The 23,248-nt window shown below is 27.2% G+C and overlaps 2 protein-coding genes across 2 annotated transcripts in view; one reads left to right on the plus strand and one right to left on the minus strand.

Moving 5' to 3' along the window:
* The window catches only part of LOC107454902 (ATP binding cassette subfamily D), a 34,478-nt gene extending 20,219 nt beyond the window's left edge, over positions 1–14,259 (plus strand). The window contains exons 7-10 of the mRNA XM_016072246.3: positions 2,891–3,036; positions 4,357–4,441; positions 5,856–5,981; positions 7,457–14,259. Coding sequence (XP_015927732.1) covers positions 2,891–3,036; positions 4,357–4,441; positions 5,856–5,981; positions 7,457–7,658 — 559 coding nt within the window. The 3' untranslated portion in view covers positions 7,659–14,259. The remainder of the gene's footprint in view (positions 1–2,890; positions 3,037–4,356; positions 4,442–5,855; positions 5,982–7,456) is intronic.
* A 1,447-nt stretch (positions 14,260–15,706) lies between these two features.
* On the minus strand, positions 15,707–23,018 carry LOC107454892 (uncharacterized). Its single transcript, XM_016072236.3, has 2 exons — positions 22,871–23,018; positions 15,707–19,533 (listed from the first exon to the last, which is right to left on the minus strand). Exons 1-2 carry the CDS (start codon positions 22,878–22,880, stop codon positions 17,336–17,338), a joined length of 2,208 nt encoding a protein of 735 aa, XP_015927722.1. The 5' UTR covers positions 22,881–23,018; the 3' UTR covers positions 15,707–17,335.
* Positions 23,019–23,248: the final 230 nt, after the last annotated feature.

Consider the following 23,248-nt stretch of genomic DNA (forward strand, 5'->3'; position numbering starts at 1 on the left):
TGTAATCATGATTACAGCTGTAATCAAACTTTGTAATCACGATTACAAGTAATTGATTACTGTAATCAATATTGTAATCATGATTACAGCTGTAATCAAAATTTTTGAAAATTGTAATCATGATTACAAGTAATTGATTACTGTAATCGACTATGTAATCATGATTACAGCTGTAATCAAACTTTGTAATCACGATTACAAGTAATTGATTACTGTAATCAATATTGTAATCATGATTACAGCTGTAATCAAAATATTTGAAAATTGTAATCATGATTACAAGTAATTGATTACTGTAATCAAAAAATGTAATCGATTACATTTTTGGCCAACTCTGAATGTTTCCCTTTTTCTCTAAAATGTAATAAAGTAGAGGGAAATTCATTTGCTACTTTCGCTAGGATAAAACCTTAAGCACACAGTTTTGTAGTGCGATTTTGAGCTCCACCATTGATAGAAAATGTTTTGAATATACCATGTGAAGCTAAATAAAATATTTTTGCCTTCCAAGTGCTATCTGCGTGGCCCAACAACACTCAACCATGACTGCCACCCTTTTGTATATATATATATATATATATATATATATCACCTTAAAATATCNCATATAACGTCGTTGCCGAGTGGAAGGATTAAAACAGGTCTTAGCCCGGGAAGGAGGGTACAAAATTTATTTATTAATTATAAGACAGAGCAGTCATGAAAGTGTGTACACGATAAGTTCCGCTTCACGGTTATATGTTAGGGAGAATCTTGAAAATTTAAATCTGTAAATGTCTCTATTTAGAGAAAAGAGGGAAATCTTAGATATAACTATTGGTTTAAGAAATAGGTCGAGTGATTCCCAGGAAGATTAAAGGGGAAAATGTCCTGCTTTTAATTAATGCATAGTTGAGCCAAAAATAGATTTAAGAACAGGATGTGGCTTTTAAAAGTGTGAGAAAGCATTTTGATTAGAATAATTAATTATGATAACATAAGAAAATTTACTTATTAATTTTACTATTATTTACATAATTGTTTTATTTCTAATCTTATTTGTTAAATAGTATTTTTAAGGATTATTAGTAAGTATGGAAAATGGGTCTAAAGTGGACAAATGGAATATTTCTGTTATTTTATAACTCACAATTTTTCTGTAATTTCAGCAGATTGGCAAAACTTTTTCTCCCTTTCATATGCAGTTGCTGAGCAACTATAATATTCTATAATATTTACAGTGGTAGTGTGATAACAATTAAATTAAGCATATTTTATTAGTCCAAATATCAGGCCTTATACACTTATTTGATTTGTTTATGTGTCATGGTGGTCAAATTCTTTCTAAATCAAATTTAGTTCAAGAGAAAAAAAATTAGTACCATTTGAGACATTCAAAAAAATCTCCCGTTGAATTCATTAGGCCTTAACTTTAAGTAATATAGGCATTGTGAAGATAATTTACTCAAAATTGTATATTTTTCCATTTTACAAGTAACGGTAGATTAAGCAATTAATTTTATTGTTTGTTCTCCCTGACTCCATATTGTAGGGCTAGTGTGAATAAAGCACATTAAAAATATAAATTTTTAAGAAAGTATGCTTCTAAATTCAAAATTTTGTACCATTCAAAATAAATTACAAGCAAAAATAAGTAAATAAATGGAATATAAAAGATATGTTCAAACTAATTATAAGTAAACGTTTTGGGGCAAAATTATGAAGTTGTATAATAAAATAGTATTTAAACTAAATTCAGTAATGTTACAGCGCATAGAAGGCCAAGGCCTACTGTGCCCATCTGTTTTCTTGACCTTGGACTTTAGGATGCAGGAGCAGATGTTCTAGTCAGGTGGTCAGCTGAACGCAGAACCCCCAGTGTTTAGTTCCCAACCATGCTTGGTACTCATTTATCGACCCACTGAAGGGATGAAAGGCTAAGTCAACCTTTCCTGGCCCGAGGATCGAACCTAGGGCTTGTGGCACAGGAGCGCGAAGCGCTTCCTCTCAGCCACGGGGAGTCAAAATAGTATTTATATAGTTATTAGTTTTAGAATAGTTGCTTATGGCCAACTCTATATGTTTATTAACACCTTTAGTAAATTTTACCTATCATTGAAAGTAATATTATTTTTATAATTGTTGTTTTGTTTCAAACCCTATATTATATTGGTAACTTATAGTGATCTTTACTAATTACTTACTAAAAGTAAAGTATATGTGCAATAAGGAGGAGGATTATTAGGAGGTGAATGAGGTCCAGCTCTCCAAATATGTAACACCGGAAACTGCTTACTATGGGACATTATACCAGAAAAACAACAGAAAATAGGTGCAACATTTAACAAAGCATCATATGTACTAAGATTTAGGGCATGCACATACAAAATTAAAGTGACAGTCAGGGGCTACATCATTTGATTCGTTTGTTGGTTGGCTATGCTGCCTCTTATTTTATTCTTTTGTTCTATCACAAAATTTGTTAGCAGATAAGTGATATAAATTATTGCATCTAAAATCATTTTTTTGAGAACCATAATGATAATTCTCAAAGAAATACCTTAAAAACGAAGTGCAGCACTGTTAATGAATAATGAAAAATTGCGGTAACTAACCAACCATACATTAAAAGAGAAAACATTCTTTCTTCTCTACAATCCCAGCAGTAGTTAAAAGAAATGAGTGCAAGCCCATTTCAAGGAGATCATCTGCTGTTACCCCCCTAAATGTTTCTTTTTCCTTTTTACACAGAGATGGGTTACTGGTTTACATTATGTCTATGGAAGCTAGCTTTCTTCTTTGTATGATTGGTCTTCAATTTTTGTGACTAACAGCATAATTGAGGAAATTTTTATCAGCTTTGCACACCTAATAACTTACTTTTATCTTTATGACTGTTGTCTTATTTCAGACCCTATATGTCTATTGGTACCCTTCGTGATCAAGTTATTTATCCTCACACTCTTGAGGATATGAGAAATGACAACAAGTCTGATGATGATCTCTTTAAAATCTTAGAAATTGTTCACCTACAGCATATTGTTGTGAGGGAAGGAGGTAAGTTTTTTTTTAATGTTCAGCTCTTAACTGCATACTTTTATTTTTCACTTAATAGAATGCAATCTTAATGGTTTCTTGGACTAAATTAAAATATGTTTATTAATCGTAGCAGAAGATTATTTAAGTCACGCATGAGGCATATTACTTTCTGTGTGAAGTGTTAAAACAACTTTAAGGGCTCTGAACTCTATACCTATTTCTAGACTAAATTTTTGGGAATACATGTTCTTGATTTCAGCTGTATGAGTCTAAAATTCTCTGAATATATTTATAAAAAGGTGTGTTTATTCAGAAAAAATATTTTTTTGTTTCAGATTCAGATTCAAATGATAGTTTAAATTATCATTTGCATTATTTAATTAGCATATTTAAAGTTAGATTTATGCATCTTAGTTTTTGAACTTATCGCTATTAAATAAAAATTATTCAATGTTTCCTTTTTGTTTTGTTAATGACTACAATGGAATTTAATATATGAGGACCTCTTATTGATAGTCGTTAGTGCTTATTCTTATGCTTTTTTCTCTCCAGATTATAAAATGTAGTAATTCAATAAATGAAGATCTCACATTGCTCGCCTTCAGTGCTTGTTCTCATGTTTTACTTTTTCAGACTGCATAAATGCAATTAAAAAAAGAACTTCACATTATTAGTCCTCAATAATTTCACTTGAGCTTTTTGCTCCAGGCTGTATAATGCAATTAAAAAAATAAGGATTGAGTTTGTAAGTCCTAAATACTCTTGTGCTTTTTTTTCTTCAATAAATGAGGACCACACATTGTTTGTCTATAATGTTTGTAATTTTTTTGCACACAGGTACAATGTAATTCAAAAAATAAAGAACTCACATTATTAGTCTTAGTGCTTAACTTTATTTTTTAGATTTAAGCTAAAGAAAAGATTTTTTTTTTAAATACACTTCTTGCTTAACAGTCCCCCTTTTTAAAAGTCTTATTTACTGCCATCTCAGCATAGCAGAAAATAAGTTAAAAGAGTTTCATGAAAACTACAATTACTAGGTCAAAGTTGGTCGAAACAACTAAAGTTTTATATCACTTGATGCAATATACATCAATTATTTATTTATGTATTGCAACATGGTATGTTTTTCATTGTCAAATTATTTATTAAAAGTTTCAATACTTCATCCAGATTCTAATCTCATTAAATCAAAATTCATTCTATTTCTCTAATTTTCAGTATTAGTACTATCTCCATTTAATCCTGTTGTTTACGATTCAGTTCATTAATTTAACGATTTAGCTAATGTCGTTTGCTGATTTTTAGGTTTTAATTTTTATATTTACTTTATTTTAGGTTGGAATGCAATAAGAGATTGGAAAGACATACTTTCAGGTGGGGAAAAACAAAGAATGGGAATGGCACGACTATTTTACCATAAGTAAGCATAGTTTTTAGTGACTCAAAAATTTCTCATGCTAAATATGCACAAAGACAAATAATAATTACTCCCAATTGCTCAAAAGCTGGAGATGCTCCAAATTTTTTTTTCTAATTTTTTTTTTATATTTCCAGTTATTATTGTTTTTTTTCTCTTCAAAATTTTTCCACATATAATAGAGCATGAAAACAAACTTGCAATTTAGTGCAGAATCATCTCAGATTGACGAAACAAAAAATTGAATTAAATACAGCTATAACAGTTTAAAGTTTGTCAGCTTCAAAATACTTGCAGGGTATCCGCACACCTGGAAAGTCATAGATTTCGGTATTGAACAAAATTTGTCATAAAATGTCACGATTTTAGCTATTTAAGAAGAAAAAAAACGTGAAAAGTCATGGATTTCGGTTGTCTAAAAATCTCATTTAAAAAATAGAATTTACCCCTCTCCCCCCAATTTCCGAATATCTGAATTTGTAACAAAATCCCCACTCACAGTCATATTTTATTAAAATATAAAATGTTTTTATTGTGTTCTTTAAAAATTATGGTGTGCTTTCAAAAAATAAAAGAAAAAACATATTTGCAAATTATCTTTTAAACTTCTGTGATTTCAGAATTTTTGTTATTATTTTTTATTTTATTTTACCAATTTAAAACTTTAGCTAAAGCAAGCCAGTCATTGGCGAATTTTTTTATTCCGAAATGAGAACAGAAAAATCAGGAGTATTTCTTTCCTTTCCTATGAACAAGAAAAGTATCTTTAGAATGTAATTCTGCAGAGAAAAAAAATTATTTGTTTTTGTATTTTTTTCAGCTATTTTATTACTTCAACTCTTTCTTTACTCTGTTTTTTAAATTTAAAATCTATAAATGTGAAAATGCAGAGTTTAACAGTTTTAGTTATACCTATCATTTCAATGAATGTTATTATAATGCTTTTTTAAATTTATTGTTGTGTTGTTATCGGGGAAAATAGTAACTTCGTTAGGCCATGAAAAAATCTTGGAATTAGTCATGGAAAGTCATGACTATGAAAATCTAAATTGTAGCAGATACCTTGTACTTGCTTACGTATTATTGTGATTGGTGACATTTTCAACCAGGTATTCACAAAATAAAATGTAATATTATCTGTGCTAAACTTAGATTAACATAAGTATTTAAAATACGTTATACTATAATGAAAGTCAAGAACACTTTTTATTTCATTTTGTTATGTATTTAAAAGCATTAAAAATGTCTATTTTGCTATAAGTCCCTTGAAATTACAAATTGATTTAAAAAAAAAATTTAATGCAAATTTCAGTTCCTTGACAAAATTTTGTTTAAAATCATTATATGCTATGAGTTTTTCTCCTTACCCTAAACTTTATTAATCTGTATATTTGATTGTTTTTGTGTTCAATTTTAGGCCACAATTTGCTTTACTTGATGAGTGTACTAGTGCTGTTTCAATTGATGTTGAAAGTCAAATATATCAAGCTGCAAAAGATACAGAAATTTCTTTATTGACAATTACTCATAGACCTTCCTTATGGTAAGTTGTTCAAAATAGGGAATTTTAATATGTTATAACAGAGTGGGCATAGAACAGGAAAAAGTCGGAGAATTGAAATAACTATCTAGAAATTTAATTAAAATACCATAATATCCAGGGAAAATGAATTCTTTTTAATACTTTAAAGTCTAATATTTTCAACAACAAAAAATTGGTCTTGCAATAATTTTTTATGAAGAATTGTTTATTTTTGACGCTTTGATCAAAAGTAAAAATGTTTTGTAATGGATATATTATCCACGAAATTAAGGCAGAATTGAAATATAAATTATAAAATTTATGTCATTAGGTATGAAATTTAGAGAAATACAATGAACTCAGTTAGGAAAAGACTGGTAATTTTTACTATTATTATATTTTTTAGTGTTTGTGCCTGCCCTGTGTTACTAATAAGTTTTTTTTCTTTTGTTTTGATGGGATATAATCATAAAAAGATTGGTTAAAGTAATTTAAAACCAATTTCATGCTAGCTGAGCTTAAGAGTTCCCCCCAATCAAGCTCAATAGTCAAAGGCGAGGAGATGGAAAAATGCTTATTTATTTCCTGCTTGTTTTAAAATAATATACATCACAAGAATTTTTTAGCATCTTAACCCCTTAACGATTGGTTAATTTTCAAGAAAACGGTTATAAAAGTGCCTATTTTTTTATACACGTATTTGATTAGTGCTGACATCTAGTTTAAAATAAACTATCTACAATTACCTTGAAAATTTCCTGGTACTGCCTCCTGGTGTGTAAAATGAGAAATAAAATGTTTTCCAGGCTAAAGAAATTAATTCGTTTTATTCTTATTGGCACGCTACTCCAGTCCGGAAATATAACGGGAGCGAGAAATAGAGGGCAAAACCTCACCATGTCATTTTCACAGGAGCAAGAAGGAAAGGGTTAATCGGGTTTCATTAATTGAATAATCAGTAAAATTATATTTTAAAAATCTGAAAACAGACAAAATTTGCATCCTTAATTTACTTACATCCACTAACGGTGTAATTTTATTGCTTCACATTTTTGTTAAGAGATCCATAGAATTTTTAAAAATAATTAAGTACTATTTTTTCTTGTCATCTAATAATGTGGCGTTTTATTTTCTACCTTTTTTGAAAGGTAATTTCAATGCAGTCTGTCATCAAGAGTTAGTTAAGACCTAAAAACTTTTAATGATAAAAAAATTAACATAAAATCCAAGAGGGCGAGGGAAGAGACCTACAAAGGCAGTTTTTAATGAAAATTAAATGCAATTAAATCTTTCTAAATAAATTAATCATTTCTTTGTTATTTTGACCTTTAATTATTGTCAAAATTTTGTATGTTTTTTTTTCTTCACAGTTAAATATTTAATTGTGACTCCTAATGTGCATAGGTGATTTACTTTATTTTAACAAGTATTCTAAAAAGCCATATTAAGGCTAATCTTTGCCAAATATCCTTTACATAGTAGTATTTCATTTTTAGGAAATTCCACACACATTTGCTGAAGTTTGATGGAGAAGGAGGTTGGAGTTTAGAACCTCTTGATACCAATACAAGGCTTTCTTTGCGTGAAGAAAAAGAAAAGTTAGAATCATCTTTAACTGGTCTACCCCAAATGAAAAGAAGACTTAAAGAATTGTGCACTTTGCTAGGAGAAGATTCAGTTGTTATTTCAGATCTCTGAGACTAATGAGTTTATTTTTTGTGTCTCTTCAGTCATGGTAAAAAATATTTTTAAATTAAGAGGTATAGCACATTTAAAACAAAAAGAAAAGTTTTTTCCCATTTTTTGTGAAATTATGCTATTGTTAACAGTAAAAGGACACAATATCTTTATGAAAATGAAATTGTTTTTACATTTAAAGAACAAAGCTTTAACTTATTGTTACAGCTTTTTCCATTTGACATTTCAAAGCCTGAAATAGCTTTTTAGTAACTTTGACGTTTCATTAGTAGATTATTTTTAAACTAAACAAAAGTGGAATATTAAATTACTCAAGATTTTATTTTTAATTTATATTTTACATAATTTTTTAATTCTTGATTTCAAATTCAGTTTCGATAAAGGACCTAATGATTTCCTTGTGCAATCTGTTTTTCTCAATATTTTTAAATTCCCCCTGTTGCAGGCTATCCCAAAATTTTTTTGTGGTGTAAAAAAAGTGTTTGACAAAGCTGTAAAAATTAAAGCTATAATGACATAATGGTTTTTAACTAATGAAATTGAACTACAAAATTTGTAAAAAAAATTTACTAAAGATTTAAAATTTTTAAAAGGTCCTTAGGAAAAATTGTTTTATTAGGATTTTAAAATTGTTTATTTTTTAACGAATTCTGAAACATGATCTAGCATGTTGAAAATTACTAAATCAATAAAGAAGGCTCATGTATTTTTCAAAATCATTAATTTTATGGTTTTCAGATGTGAATCTAGATAAGTTTAATAGTTAAAAAATAGAAGGAAAGTGTCTTAAAAAAGTGCTATACCCCTTAAGATACTTAAAAGTTGAAACATGTTAATGTTTTAATCAGTGGCAAGCTATAAAAAATAAACCAAACTGTGGATCTACATGATAATTTATGTGTACATAAACATTTATTTATACAATTTTCAAGACATGTTATTGTATGTTTAATCTCCTTATACACTCATATTTTGTACAAATAATGTAAATGTGAATTCTTTATTTATGAGCTTATAGTAAAAGAGTTTAGTGAAAAATTATGTTAAATGATTTTTTGAAAGCATTTTAATTTTCAGGTTTATAAACCTATTACTGTTAGCTGTTAATTTAGAAAATTAATTTATTCTCCAGTAATAAAATAATGTTTTCCATTGAAAAAAATTTTAAACAGCTTTTTAGGTTTCTATACATTCTTAAGCTGATTTGTACAAATTCAGAAAAATGTCATTTGATATAATCTTTTACTAAAATCTTCAATTATTAAATATTGATTTTAATTATGGTTTAATGACATTTGTTGCAATCCCCCAAAATTTTTTTATGTTGATGTGATATTTTATTTTCCCTTGCAGGGTAAAATTTAAACGAAATTAAATTATATAACTTATTTTAATTGCTTGAAATGAATTTAAGATTGTTATTTATGACATAATTTATTAAATTTTAAATAACAATTTTCACTGAATCGTATCGTAGCTTTCTGTATCTTTTAAAGCTGATTTTTGCTAGGATTGTATTGATTTTAACCTATTTTATTTTCTCTGGCAGGGTATAATTTTAAAGAAATTTATTATTATTTAGTAAAAATAAAGAGAACTTATTTTAATTTGATGGAAAGAATTTAAAATTTTAATTTATGATGATAATTTATTAAATTTTTAATAACAGTTTTTACTGAATCATGACTCTGTATTTTTTAAAGCTGATTTTTACTAGGATTATATTGATTATAACTAGTTTTGACCTTCCTGATGTATATCAATTAAAACCAGTTTTACAACTGAAACGTACTGTTATTATTTTTAAATATCAGTCAAATATGCTGTAATAACCGATGTTAGTACTAAGTCAACATTTTTTAAAAATTTGAACAGAATGTCAACATAAATATTTAAAAAAAAATTTTACTCCCTTTTTTTGTAATTTGTGTTGAATATAAAGATATGATTACATAAGGATGAAATACATTATGATTAAAAATGGTTTCATAGTTTATGTATTTATTATTTTTTTTTTTGTTGTTGGTATTATTCCAATCTCAGAAAATAATTTATTCTATTAATGAAGAACTGGCACTACCTTTCTTCTGACATTATGTAAATGTTATATTTTTTACAGCTACTAATTTGTATTTTACAAATTGCACTGTTAAGTTTTCAATTTTTAACATTCTTATCAGTATATTTTATCAATAAGCCTCACAAACTTATTGTATAATGGTACTCTACTTTTAATTACAAAAAGAATTAAGAGGTAGGACTAGAAGAGGTATGAATTTTATTGGGAGAGAACTATTAAGAGGTATGACCACTTTTGAATAGTTAAAATTACTTATATCCTGTATATTGGTTAAAATCAGTTTTGTTTGGTTGAAATTATGATCTTAGCTAAAATACCATTTCATGATATTTTTACTAAGTTCGTCTAATACTTATAAGTTCTTTTACTTATCACTGCTTAAAAATTTTATATTTTTGAGTGAGGAAAAGAACTTTTGTTAAAAATAATTTTCAGTTAAACAAAAAAATTAGTTTATTAAATTTTTTAAATTAATTTTAATCTCTGAACTTATTTTAATTGGCTAATAACAAAGTCATGAGCTGCTGAAGAAAATGGTCATTCAATGAAACAGCAAAGTGCTTAATCAATCTATTTATCTCCAAAATCTGTTTTTTTTTTTTTTTTTTTTTTTTTTTTTTTTTTTTTTTTTTTTTTGAAGCTTGTCTCAATGTCAAACAGAAAATTGTTTTTTATTCAACTAGAAATATAACTGTAAGAGTGTTTTTCCCTTAAAATGTAGTGCAGTTTTAGATCTTGTTAATATTTGTAATTTTTGCGTTATATTTTGTAAAGTTTTCTTTAAAAACTATTTTTATGTGTTTCTTTATGAGGAGTATGCATAGTTTCTTTGAAAAAAAGCTTCAGAAATTTATTATGATAATCCTTTACCTGTAAAAAGTACTATACGTAAAACAAAATATTAAAAAGTGACAGATTTAATTTTTATCATCAACCAATAACCTTACATACTTAGTAAAAGACAATTTTTTAATATTAAATTTTTCTTTACAATAATGTGATTGCAAAATTAGAAATTTAGAGTTTTTATTTTTTAAACTAAGTTTTAACACTTTTCTGAGCTTTATTTAAAAATTAAGTGACAGGGTTGAGTAATGAGATATTTTGAAGAAATAAAGGACATGTGCTTATTTAATTGTTTAATATATGTTACTGCTGTGTAAATTATCAATTTGCTTTGCTTTTTACATAAAACAAAATACACTATACATTTTGTGTATGTAGAGGAATGTTTATTTGTATTTTATATTATTTTTATTTATGTAAAACAATGTTGTGTGTGAAAAAAGCTGTTGTATACTTAATTTAAAATAGATTGCATGCCATTAATTATATTATAGATTCACAAATAAGATTTTTTTAAATTGCTTTAGAAGTAATATTGTTTTATATTCTGATGCATGTTTTTTGCAATACTTCAGTAATAATTAAAAGTAAATTGCATTATTTCTTATTTTAGTTTGCATAAATTGAAGTTTTGTTTTGATGGGCTGTATAAGCAATATATTGCAAATTTTAAATATCCTGTTGTGTTAATATTCATTCATCAATAGTTCGACAGTCCTGGATGGACCCTGGCTTTTTCAAGAAGACGAGACCAGTCCTTCCTACTGCGTGTCACAGCCATCCAGTTTCTGGCGTTAATTTAGACAAAGAATATTTTAATCTTAGGATACTTGAATTTAAAAAATATCATTCTAATCTATGTAAAAAAAAAAATTGTTTTCACATAAAATTTTGTTTTTATTTTGCAGTTATCAGCACAAAACTTCATGAATTCAGAAACTGCTGCTAATGCCGCAGCATGATGTTAATAATTTGTTTGGTCTTGTAATTTTTTAGACACAAATTATGATGTACAAAAAGAAAATTCATTAAATAGAATTGAATACTGTTTTTATTTAGTTCAAATTTAAAATTTGTGGTACTTTACATTGAACACAAATTTGTAAACTTCTACAAATTTGCATATTTTTTTCTAAATTAAAGTTTTTATTCTGCGGTGTGATATGTAACATTACATTAAACATTTTCTGTAAAAAATACTTTGAATGTAACAATCTATATAAGTAAATTATATTTTGTTTTATTTAATATATATATAAATATTATTTTTTTTTTTGGTTAGCCTTAACAAATGAGCTTTTATGTTTATTTATGGATTCTGTTGAATGCATTATTTCAACGACGGTATCTATTGATACATATTAAAATTTGTTTTAAACAAATGTATAATTGCATATAAATGTAAACCTTGTTATTATTTTAATTGTGTACTTGTATAAATAACTAGTTATTAATTCCTTAATCTAATTTAGAATATATTTTCACTAATATACAAATATCTGACTTGAGTCAAATTTTGTCAATTCTTTTTTAATATGACTTATATTTTACATTATTCAAAGAAATCCTTTTTACACTTCTACGAATTTGCAATTCAAATCCTTAACCTTTTAAAAATAAATCATACATTATCTCCTATGTTTTCTTAATTAGTGTTATGCTTTTTTTTATAGTCAGTCTATATTAAGAACTCTCATCACTAAGTCTAAGGCCATCTGCTGTTGACAAGAATTAGTGCATTTCAAAAAAGGGGATTGACGAAAATGACTAGCCAAAATCTGTCATAAATATTGGCCTAACACCCCACCCCTACTTAAAATTAAACCTCTTAACTTAACTATTAATGTTCTAGATTAATGGTAATCTGAGTTCTTTACATAGACAGACTATACATTGCTTATTTTTTTATTCTGCTATGAATTATTTGTTTTTAAGGAGTCTTCCGTTATAACACACCCATTCCATTATTACACATTATAACAGGGAAAAATTATACAGTTTATTGACATGAAACTTTTTTCATTCATTTGTTCACCATAATAATGAATATTTTTAGACATTTTATTTTTTTGATTGAAGTATGTATTTTTAGTGAGTAAATTCTGCAAATGTACTAAAAAACATGTTTTATCAACATGTTATTACTTCTGTTCAAAATGGCAATCTATTTTGCTTCATTCCATTGAGAATTATTGAATCAAGACAAAATAGTTGAATTTATGTTTTGTAAAACCTGTATCGGTTATTATTCATGGATACAAGAAAACTATCATTGCAGGTCAACATATCAGACAATGACTTGAAAATGTTTAAAAAGTAATGAAATGAGTAAGTTATTAACTTAAAATTTAATAAATTTGAAATAAGTATAAAGAAATTTAATTGAAAAAATTACATACTTAATGCAAAAATATTTACAATGCATGAATGGAATAAGCACATTTATTTAAAATATTTGGAAATTTTGGTTTGAATTTCTTCTTTTCTTCTCAGTGCAAAAAATAAATTTTCTACATTTTTAATAGTTTGGTGTTCATCATCTGTAAATTTGTGTGAAAACAGAAAGTTACGCATTGCTTAAAATATTTTGAGGTCTTCAGCAAACGTACCAAATGTAATATAAATACATAAAATTATAATAATAAATGACATAAACAAATTATCAAGTAGTAGTTGAGCCTATTACTCCTATAAGAAGTTGAACATAATTGGCCAGAAAATGTTGCCATTTTACCTCGCCTAAAAATTTTTTTTAGCATTTTTACATACTCTAATATTTGAGTGGAAACTCTATTATATATTTCTCTTTACCTTCAATAATGCATTAAATAATTGTTAATAGTAAATAGAGCAAACAACAAAAATTCATTGTTCTAGCAACCAGAAGATGTAATTATTTGAATTGCTGAAGGTCAAAATGATATATTTCTGCCTGATTGGTTGGACATCTCTATATAATTGCATTGAAATTTTATACCTAAAATTTGTTCTTTGGGATAACGTTATGCTGAGAAGACCCCTTAAAATAGATTGTTTCACTCTTTTTTTTTATTAGTTACTTTAAAATTTTGTACGTATAAATGCATAACATTGTTTTTAGAAATAAATGTGCTAGAGAACTTAAATGAGTTTATATTTTTTAATGCAAATTGTAGTGCGTTTAGTTACTGTTTTTTTTTTTTTTTTTCAGTAAAATTATGACTGCTTGTAATAAACTCTTCTGAAAGACATGAATAACCTGAAATGTTTCGAATCTAATTTTGTAATTTTTTAGGATAAACGATGTTATGAGTGATTTTAAAGTTGCAAGAAAATCAAGCCTTTAAAATGCTTGTTTTAGTTTCAAGTCTGTTGTAATTAGTCAAAGTAATTATATAGTGCTCGAAAGTCATTTTAAATTTTCCATTTTAATAAGCTGATTGAAAATTCGAGATTATTTTAGTTTTATTTATTTATAAGTATGTATATTGTATATTTTAAGGAATTGTTTTATTTTTTCTACCGGTGTGCAATTTTATTCCCAGGTGCAAAAATTTGGTATGGATAGATAGCTTATTTGAATTGTATTTTGTAATTTACAATGTAGTGCCATTGACATGCATGTTTCCTCTCGCAAATAATTCGATGTAATATTTATTATCATTTCAAATAAATAAAGCGTCTGGGAATCTTTTACTTGTTGTGTTTTTCTAAGTCGTTTAAATCTTATGTAAGTGCTTTCTCCTTTTTATCCTTGTCAGCAAAAGTAAGTGATTTAACATCCTGTCCTTCTATTTGTATGTAGCATTATTCTCGTAATTTAGCTTTTCTGCCTGGGTAACAAATAGTTGTTTGTGAACAAAAGTTAGCAATTATTTTACAGTAAATATTGTTTAATAATAAAATGAATGAAATTCACTGTTGAATTGTAATTTTCGACTTCCAACATAAATTATATTAGACACAAACAAAATTTGTCATATTTCAAAAATGTATAGAGAAGGACCATTCAAGTTAAAATATTTACATGTGTATAATTTCTATCCTTCCTCTCAGAAATCTTTTTTTGATGTTCAAAGAGATACTGAATTAAAACAATTAAGCATGTTTTTAATCCATTCACAATTTCTCCTTAGAAACAACTCGACAAATTTTTTGCTTTAAACTTGCTCAAGCAAAGTTGCCAGAATTCAATTTTTCTTTAAGAAATGAAAAATAATGTAAATAAAAAGAATTTTTTTAAGAGACAATATGATTTTATTTAGAGGGAAAACAACGCTATATTTAATTCTTTTTTCTTAAAAAATATTCTTAGCAGCAAAATTGCCATCAATACAAATTTCAATCGATTAGATTTGAAATTCAGTCTTGGCACAAGTTCAAAAATACTTTTTTTTTTCAAACTATAATAAGATTTTCTAAGCTTTAAATTTTAGTAAACCTTCAAAGTTTAATCTAATCCAACTTATAGTTTGAGAATTTTTATCACGAAATATAATTATAAAAAAACGTTTGTTTTGATGGACTTCATAAACAGTATATACTTAGTGATCTAATTTATAAATGATAAAATGAAGGTATTCTAAGGATTTAAAAAAAAAAAGTTAAGTATAATTTAACATACATAGTCCAGTCACATGCAACCACTACCTACCATAGAAGACAGGTGGCTACACATTGCAGTGGCTTATATATAAGGGTGTCAAAGGCAATTTGAAAACCCTGCAATAAATTGGCATTATGCAGAATTTATTTGCATTCCAAAAGGACATGATCATTGGCTTTTGTACCAAGGGTGGAAGCATTTCTAAAGGAGCTAATTTTGTAAAATAAATAAATATAAATTTTGTAAAGAATTAACAATGAACTATTCTGTTTAAACTATAAATGAATCGTGCTTATTTAGTTCAATTACTATTAATTAATGATAAAAAAAATTTTAAAGTAGGGAAAATACTAGTATGCAGTAGTTATATATTATGACAGTAGTTATATATTATGCAGTAGTTATATATTATGACATTTTTTAAAAAATTTAAAAAAAAAATTGTGTCTTATATATTTAAACATAGTTGAATAAATTGTTTAAGTATCTCAGCAGTAGAATATTGATAAAATATATGTAAGAAAAAAAAGACTCAAAAACTTATTAAAGTATTTATTTCCAAATGTACAACATTTATTCTAAACTTGGAAGAAATAACTTGATAAAAATGTGACAAATGAAATGAATTTTTCATTTCTATATAAAATATAAGCTTTATTAACCAAATCTACTTCAGTTCTGCAGGAATCCAAGACCACATACAAAGTCTTGAAGCACAACACATTAACAGTAGATTGATAAGCTTCATGGAATTGTAAGAAGGCCCCTTAAAGATGTTTTTCTCACTATAAATGAAAACTTTTGATGATCATTATACACTTCTTTGTCTCACAGTCAAAAAATGACTGATGAAATTTTTAAAGCTTTACTTAAGCTTTAACTGTCTAAGAATAAAAGTAAAAAAACAGAAAAAACTTTATTTCTGCTCTAACAATAAGTTACCGATCAGTCTTCCTCGCGTCATTGGATTACAATCCCTTCATTGATCTCTGATCATCATCTGAATGCTTTATTTATTGCTTTTAATTCAATGTTTATGTTGTAACTTTTTCCAAATTTGCAATAAATTAAAAAAAAAAAATTCAAAATTTAAAAATAAGTATAAAAAATTTATATTAATCTGGTACTGTATTAGCTATTTTTTCCAGTTTCATTTATGTTACCTTTCTAGGTATATTAAAATTTTTGATTATCTGTTTCTTCCTCCTATAAATTTGCTGTAAGGTAGCTTTTAACTAAACCTGTATAAAATTATTAATATAAAATATTTTTATTACCTAATATGCAAATGAACGTAATTCGTGTTATTTTCATATTGCACATTAATATGCCTTACATTTTTTTATGATTATATATTTATGTGAATGTTACTTTCAACATAGTATTTTCTACTTTTTGTGTCCTGCTATACATAAATGGTTGTTCATAAATGTTGTACATAAAATTCACTGTTGCTCTTGTGTTGTAGCTGAAACAATGCACATTTCTGCATCTGCAAATTATCTTTTAACTCAAAATGTTTCTAAGACAAATGAATAAAAGAGAAAGAGCGGGTTCATGGATTTCTTATAAAGAAACATTAAATATGCAAACAAAACACCTTACAATAGAACTGATAAAAAATCAGTTATTTTTCTTTAATTAATCAGAATTGTCTAAAATAAGAAATATTTTTAATAAGATTCAGTTTTTGTTCAAAATGCTCTAATTTTAAAAAAAATCTTGGAATCTTTTTTGAAATCTTTTGATTAAATTTTTCCTTTTTTTTCATTCAAATTTTTCTTTCTTTATAGATATTTTTTGAAACTTTTCCTTATTTTTAAAAATTCTATTTACTTATTTAATAGCTTTCACTATTAATAGTTATTTCTCTTTTAGCTATTATTGTATGATATTCAAATTAAATTTATATTAACTTTTTGGAATTTAAATCTACGTTGTCAAATTTTGATAGATAATTATGTTTGACTAAACATAATTTTTACAATAAAGTATACACAGTATGTTGGGATTGGAGGAAAATAAGGATTTTTGAAGCTAATTTTGGAGATGCAGGAGAAATTCTGCTAATCAGTCAATTCTGCAAGGTTAAAAGTGTTTGAATTCTATGTGCAAATTTGGAAAAATAAAACAACAATTTATCATTTTTGTTTTAAACAAATTTGTTTAAACATCAAACAGTATGATTTCATAACCCTTCAAACGCCAATCAAAGTCAATTAAACCTTTAAAGTTAGGATTATTGTAACTTTCAACAAAAAGATCTAGTACGTGGAATAAAGCTCTTCTTTGATTTTTTTTGGGGTAAATTCCACTTCGAAATTTCTTGGTAATTAATGTATACTTCAATTTATCGACTATTTCTTTGGACAGAGGAAAAAACCATTCTAGCAAACTTCTAACTTTATCCCATTTTGGAAGTATCAGTAATGCCTCTAAAATTGAATTAATACCTCTCCTGGAAAGCAACAATTTATACTTATATTGGTTTGATTTCACAATGTCAGGGAGACACCAATTTAATAGCCTTGTTGCAAAGATCAAATTATGTGCTTCTACTATATGCCCCACTTCTTTTAAAAGTAACTTTTTCAAGATCTTAATCTTGGGGGAGGGAAGAGATATGTGATTTAAAAAGTTTTCAAAAATGTCCCACCCATATTTATCAAGAGAACTTAATCTGAACACTAACTTTTCGAAATATAATATATTATCTTCACTGACAAATCCATTTATGAATTGATTTACTTCCGTTTCGGAATCAAAACACCAGCTCAAAAAACGATCAGCATGGCCAAAATCACCTAACTGAATTAAAGAAATAAATATTTCATTTAAATTTAATTGACTTTTCTTAAAATTTTGAATTTCACTTAGAGATTGAAATCCCCAATTCAAAAACTGCTCAGTTGCATTATAATTAAGTTTGCACATGCAATCACAACAGTAGTCATTTGCATAGGTGACCATAACATGTTGCTTGAAAGTATTGATGTCACTCTCTGACATTTCCTTTGATAACAAAGCATTAGCAAACCTTAACTTACTTTCCTGTATAAGGCGTTTAAGGTTAGACTGAATTAAATTAGTCACAAATCTATTTCTTTCTATTGGAGAATCGTTGTTCAAAATAATGCATATTGTTGGAATTTCCCCGGCCAATAGCAATGTCGATAGCATAAATAATCTGGCCTTAGGCTTACTGTTTATGATAGAGAGGAAATGATTCTGAAATTGTAAAGGACTATAATGCCAAATTGCCCTGAACTGTTCCTCTGTTAACCTTCCACCTTTTGTTTCCGAAACAAGATCTTTCATAATAGATGCGTAAGTATCAATATGAATATAGCTCATTAACTTAAACATTGCAGGCACCAAAAATCTCTGAAACGGCCAGTAGAAACACAAACTTAAAAATAATATCTTCGAGTGGCAATTAATAATTTGTCTCCCTTTTTCAGGGTCGCTAGCTGGTTCCTGCGCCAGTAAAAACCACAGCATATCAGTGTGTACATCGTAGGTTTGGTGCTGAGTATATTTATGGCGTTTAATTTTCCCAGTTAGTTTAGTCACCCAGTTTTCTATATTCACATATTTTTCATGATCTGATAGTTTAAACCAGAAATATTTAAAAGCAAATGGATTTCCAATATAAATTGATAATAATATCAGATTTTCATAAATACCAAGGTCAGGATTATATATATTATACGGATCAAAAAGCAAAATCTTTGTTAACAAATGAGGCAACACATTATTCTGAACAGCAGCCCAATATGCTAGTATGTGAGTTTTATAGAGTATACTCAAAGTATTGAGTTGCATAGTTTTTGCAGATGGTGCTTTCTCCCATAAATCTAAAATATCTTCTTCGAGGCAGTACTTGCAAGCTAATTTATAAAAATAATCCAAATCTTTTCTTGTCACAGCATTGATAATCAGCTCTTTGAGTGATTTGACTTGATCAAGGACACCTTCCATAGTCCAATAGAGCAAGCCTCCCTTTTTATAAAGATCATAAAACCTACAATACTCTTTTCTATTATGTTCAGTGGACCATCGAAACTGCAATCCTATAGGCATCATACATTGAGTTACATTAAGTTTTAATGACTCGGGCAAAATTAACTCATTTAGTTTTTTAAGCGCTCTTTCTTCCAATCTGGAATACGCTAACTCAAAGTGCACACCCGCTTCGTGTATATTTTGGCGATGACATTGTTGAATTTGATGTTGCGTCGCCATGAGTTCATTCATACCAGCTGCTTCCCATAGTTTGATGGCTATGGAAACTGAAGCTATGTTCATCAAGGAAGGTGGCTCAGATAAAAAATAAAAGTAACTTTCTCTATCGAGTGGAATTCCTGAAACATAGAATTAACAGTGTAAGAAAAGATAGTTATCTCTGCACTTGAATACTTAAAAATAATACTGTAAAAAAAAGAACAAAATAATTAGCAGTTTTTCACTGGTGATGATAATCGTTTATTCATTTATTATTTCTTTGGGAGTTAACTAAGGAGTAGAAGAGGGAATAGTTTACTAACAGTATATTTTTACTCAAATGAGCTCAATTAAGTAAAAAAAAATTTTAGTTCTTAAAAGTTTCACATTAATAAATTTTAACTGAATATATTTTATTTTATAGAACACATTCAACAACTTAATCATATAGGTTTCACAGTTACCGATGTTAAATTTAGTAGACTTGTAGCTTTGAAAACAATCCAGAAGACAAGGAAACTATTTAAATAAATTATGTGGACTTGGGTCATTTTTTTTTGTGCAGATTTTCTAATGAAATTAATCACAACAGCAAATTACCTTTGTGACAAAGATGATGAAATTGCCTTTCCAAATTTAAATAAAAAAGGGTAACTTTGTAGATATTTTTTTGATTTACCTAATTATTACTTTGATTTGACTTTTATGACATAAAAAATAAATAAATAAAAAAGTTTGCAAAACTTATCGCTTCCGCACGGCTAACCGAAAAAGTACCATATTTTCTAATAAAACTACAGAAATAAAGGAAAGATTTCAAAATCGTAATCTACTGCAGTATAATCATGGAGTATTTGCAATTTCTGGGCCACGAACCGTGAGAAACTAATAAAAAAATATCACAGAGGATGACCAATGAGGGACATTTCCGTATCGTGATCTGTGGAGCCAACTACAATCGCAAAGTGCCAAATAGATTTTTAAATTGCAAATTTAAAAAACAAAAACACATAGATGTTTGCTCAGAGGTGGCTACGAGTTATACCTTTCAAATTGGTCCCTTTCTGTGATTTTTTTTCAGTTTCTTCAAGTATAATTTTTTCATGAGGGGTATTCAAAATTGAAGTGAGGTTAAATTTAAAATTAGGGTCTGATACTAATGCTTTATAGATATTTAAATAGACATAGGTTATATTAAAATAAATAATAAAAAAATAGCTAAATATATAAAGTGTTCATTTTCAAACACTGTTTTTCAAGGACTTTAAAAATCTTGTTTTTTCCTTTCCGTCTATTACTCTTAATGTGATTACCTTATAAGAAAGAAAAAAATAATTATTAATTGGGCCTAGCTAAATTTTTTCTTTAAATTACTACAGATGTTTTTTCAAATCAAAACTCTCAAGCATTTTCCGATGTTAAACTTCAAATCTAAAAGCTTAAAATTCTAAACGGTATTTATATAAGAGAAAACATTTTATTATTTAGAATAATTATTTATTTAAAATTTCTTTACAACTCTATTTCAATTAAAATAACACTGACTTCAAAATAATTTGTTTCATTTCATTTATTTGTTTCACTTTTACTTTTCTAAATAACTCAAATATTTTAATTTCATATACCTGACGTAAAAGTATTTAAAGCAGAGCAAATTTTCAGGTGTAAACTTGAAATTCTGTTATTATAATAAGGTATATTATAATATTGCATAGTTATTACTTTTCTCATTGAAAACAAATTTATTTCATTCTTCTTAATCATATGTTTAAAGTTAATGCTCATGTAAAATTTAGTATCTTTTTGTACTTAATAACAGTTACTTTGCAAGAAATATAAAAATATAGTGATAATAAAAATTTAAAGGAACTAATTTAATACCTTTACACTTAAAATAAATTTACACTTGAAATCTAATAAAGTTTCAACCTAATACATACACTACATAATTGAAATAATTTTAAATTTACCTTCGAATAAATAAAAATAAAAAAAAATTGAGGGTGTTTTTTGAATTGATTAGAAAGCTCATTTAAAATAAATAAATCATTTTCATAACAAAGCATCATGACTCAAATGTAGAACGGAAATTATTAATAAAAATTGAATAAAAAGTTAAAGGAAATACATTAATGTATGAAAAAATATTCCACTAAATTAAAATATATTTAAATAACATACTAAAGGTTCTGAAAACAACTAGAAAAATTGAACAATTTTCGAGCACATCTTACATAAAAATTCCTAAGTAAATGTTGAGAAGAAATGCGATTTGAGAGTTACCTCCTTTTTAAACTTTAAGTTATGACTACTCTTGGAGCACCCTACATCCACAATAATAGTAGTTACATCTTATTTCGATCTCAAATAGGCAGCCCCGAAATTCAAGGAAATTTTTCGAGTGAAGCATTTATTATCAAATTCCAACAAACAAGTTTTTATTCTGACCTATAGATATCCTTCATGGATATCAAGAAAATGATAGAAAAAGCAGGGCAATTTGAAGCAGTGAATTTTTTCCCATAGTAAAAAAGAATCGGCTGTGTAAGTAATGACAGGGAGTGGGCGGGATACCTTGGTTTCACCATGTGGTAAAATGATTTTTAACGTGTTATTTATCTAAGAAAAACTTTAAAGGAAGCATAAGTTTTTTTTACAAGCAAAAATTTAAAAAAATGACTAGCTTGAGAAAATATTAAAATTTTTTATTTACAATGGGGGTTTTGAACCTCCTAAGCCACTCCCTTGCCTACGTCCTTGAGTTTCTTGCATGGTGCTGTCTGGAAGTTGCCAAGACTTGGCGATTATTCTGTCATAGATCATGATAAGGAAATATCCACCCCTGCCTAAATTTACATATTACCTTCCTGCCTTTTATAGCCCACCCCTGGGCAAACATCTACAAATATACTTAAAATAAAAACTGCAAGTTTAAAATGCATTCGGAGATTACCTTTGACATGACAGAAAGGATACAGAAATATCCTCCAAATTAAAACTCAAATATTTTTTGTTCAATGCTGAAGATTGGTGATTGAACATTCACAGCTCATTTCTTAGTTGCAATCTGAGCTGTTTCTAAACTAATCTTTGTAATATCTTTTATATATTTACATTCTTAACTCTTTAGTGCTTTGCAAGGAGGGAAAGATCTTTTGCGATCTAAGCTAAAATAATCGGCCACTTTGGGGGTAGCAACAAAAAAATTTCACTGAAGCAATTGTAGTTGACAAATCAAGATACGAATATATCCTAAACTCATATTAGAATTAAATAGAAACCAACTATAAAAAATGATCTTACTTTCCTCTCTTATTGGTTAGGAAACAGAAATTAAAATTATAGAAAACTTTGTAACAACGAAAATTTAATTTCGAACAGACATTTTATATTTCGTTCAAATGAATCCTAAATATCGGTAATATCCTATATTCAAACTAGAATAAAATAGAAACCAACTATAAAAAATGGTCTTACTTTCCTCCATAATTGGCTGGAAACAAATATTAAAATTATAGAAAATTTTGTAACTACGAAAATTTAATTCAGAACAGACATTTTATATTTAGGTCAATTACGAGCATTGAACCTGATTACGAAATACTTTGGTGGTTATTGTGAGATCATCCGTTTTAGTAGACATTTTATACTTGCTTGCAACTTACAAATTTTATCCTTGGCTTTAGCGAGAAAATGTGCAAGCTCTAAGCAAACATTTTGATTTTGGTATGTACTTGTTGCCTATTTAAGGGACTTTCCCGTTTAGATTAAGATCAATAGTTTCTACTGTTGTCGTTCGAATATTCTTCATTAGCAAATGAAATATTAAACTTGAAAAGTTGAAACAGGATCATA

Source organism: Parasteatoda tepidariorum, chromosome 5 (assembly GCF_043381705.1).
Source record: "Parasteatoda tepidariorum isolate YZ-2023 chromosome 5, CAS_Ptep_4.0, whole genome shotgun sequence".
Taxonomy (NCBI): Eukaryota; Metazoa; Arthropoda; class Arachnida; order Araneae; family Theridiidae; genus Parasteatoda; species Parasteatoda tepidariorum.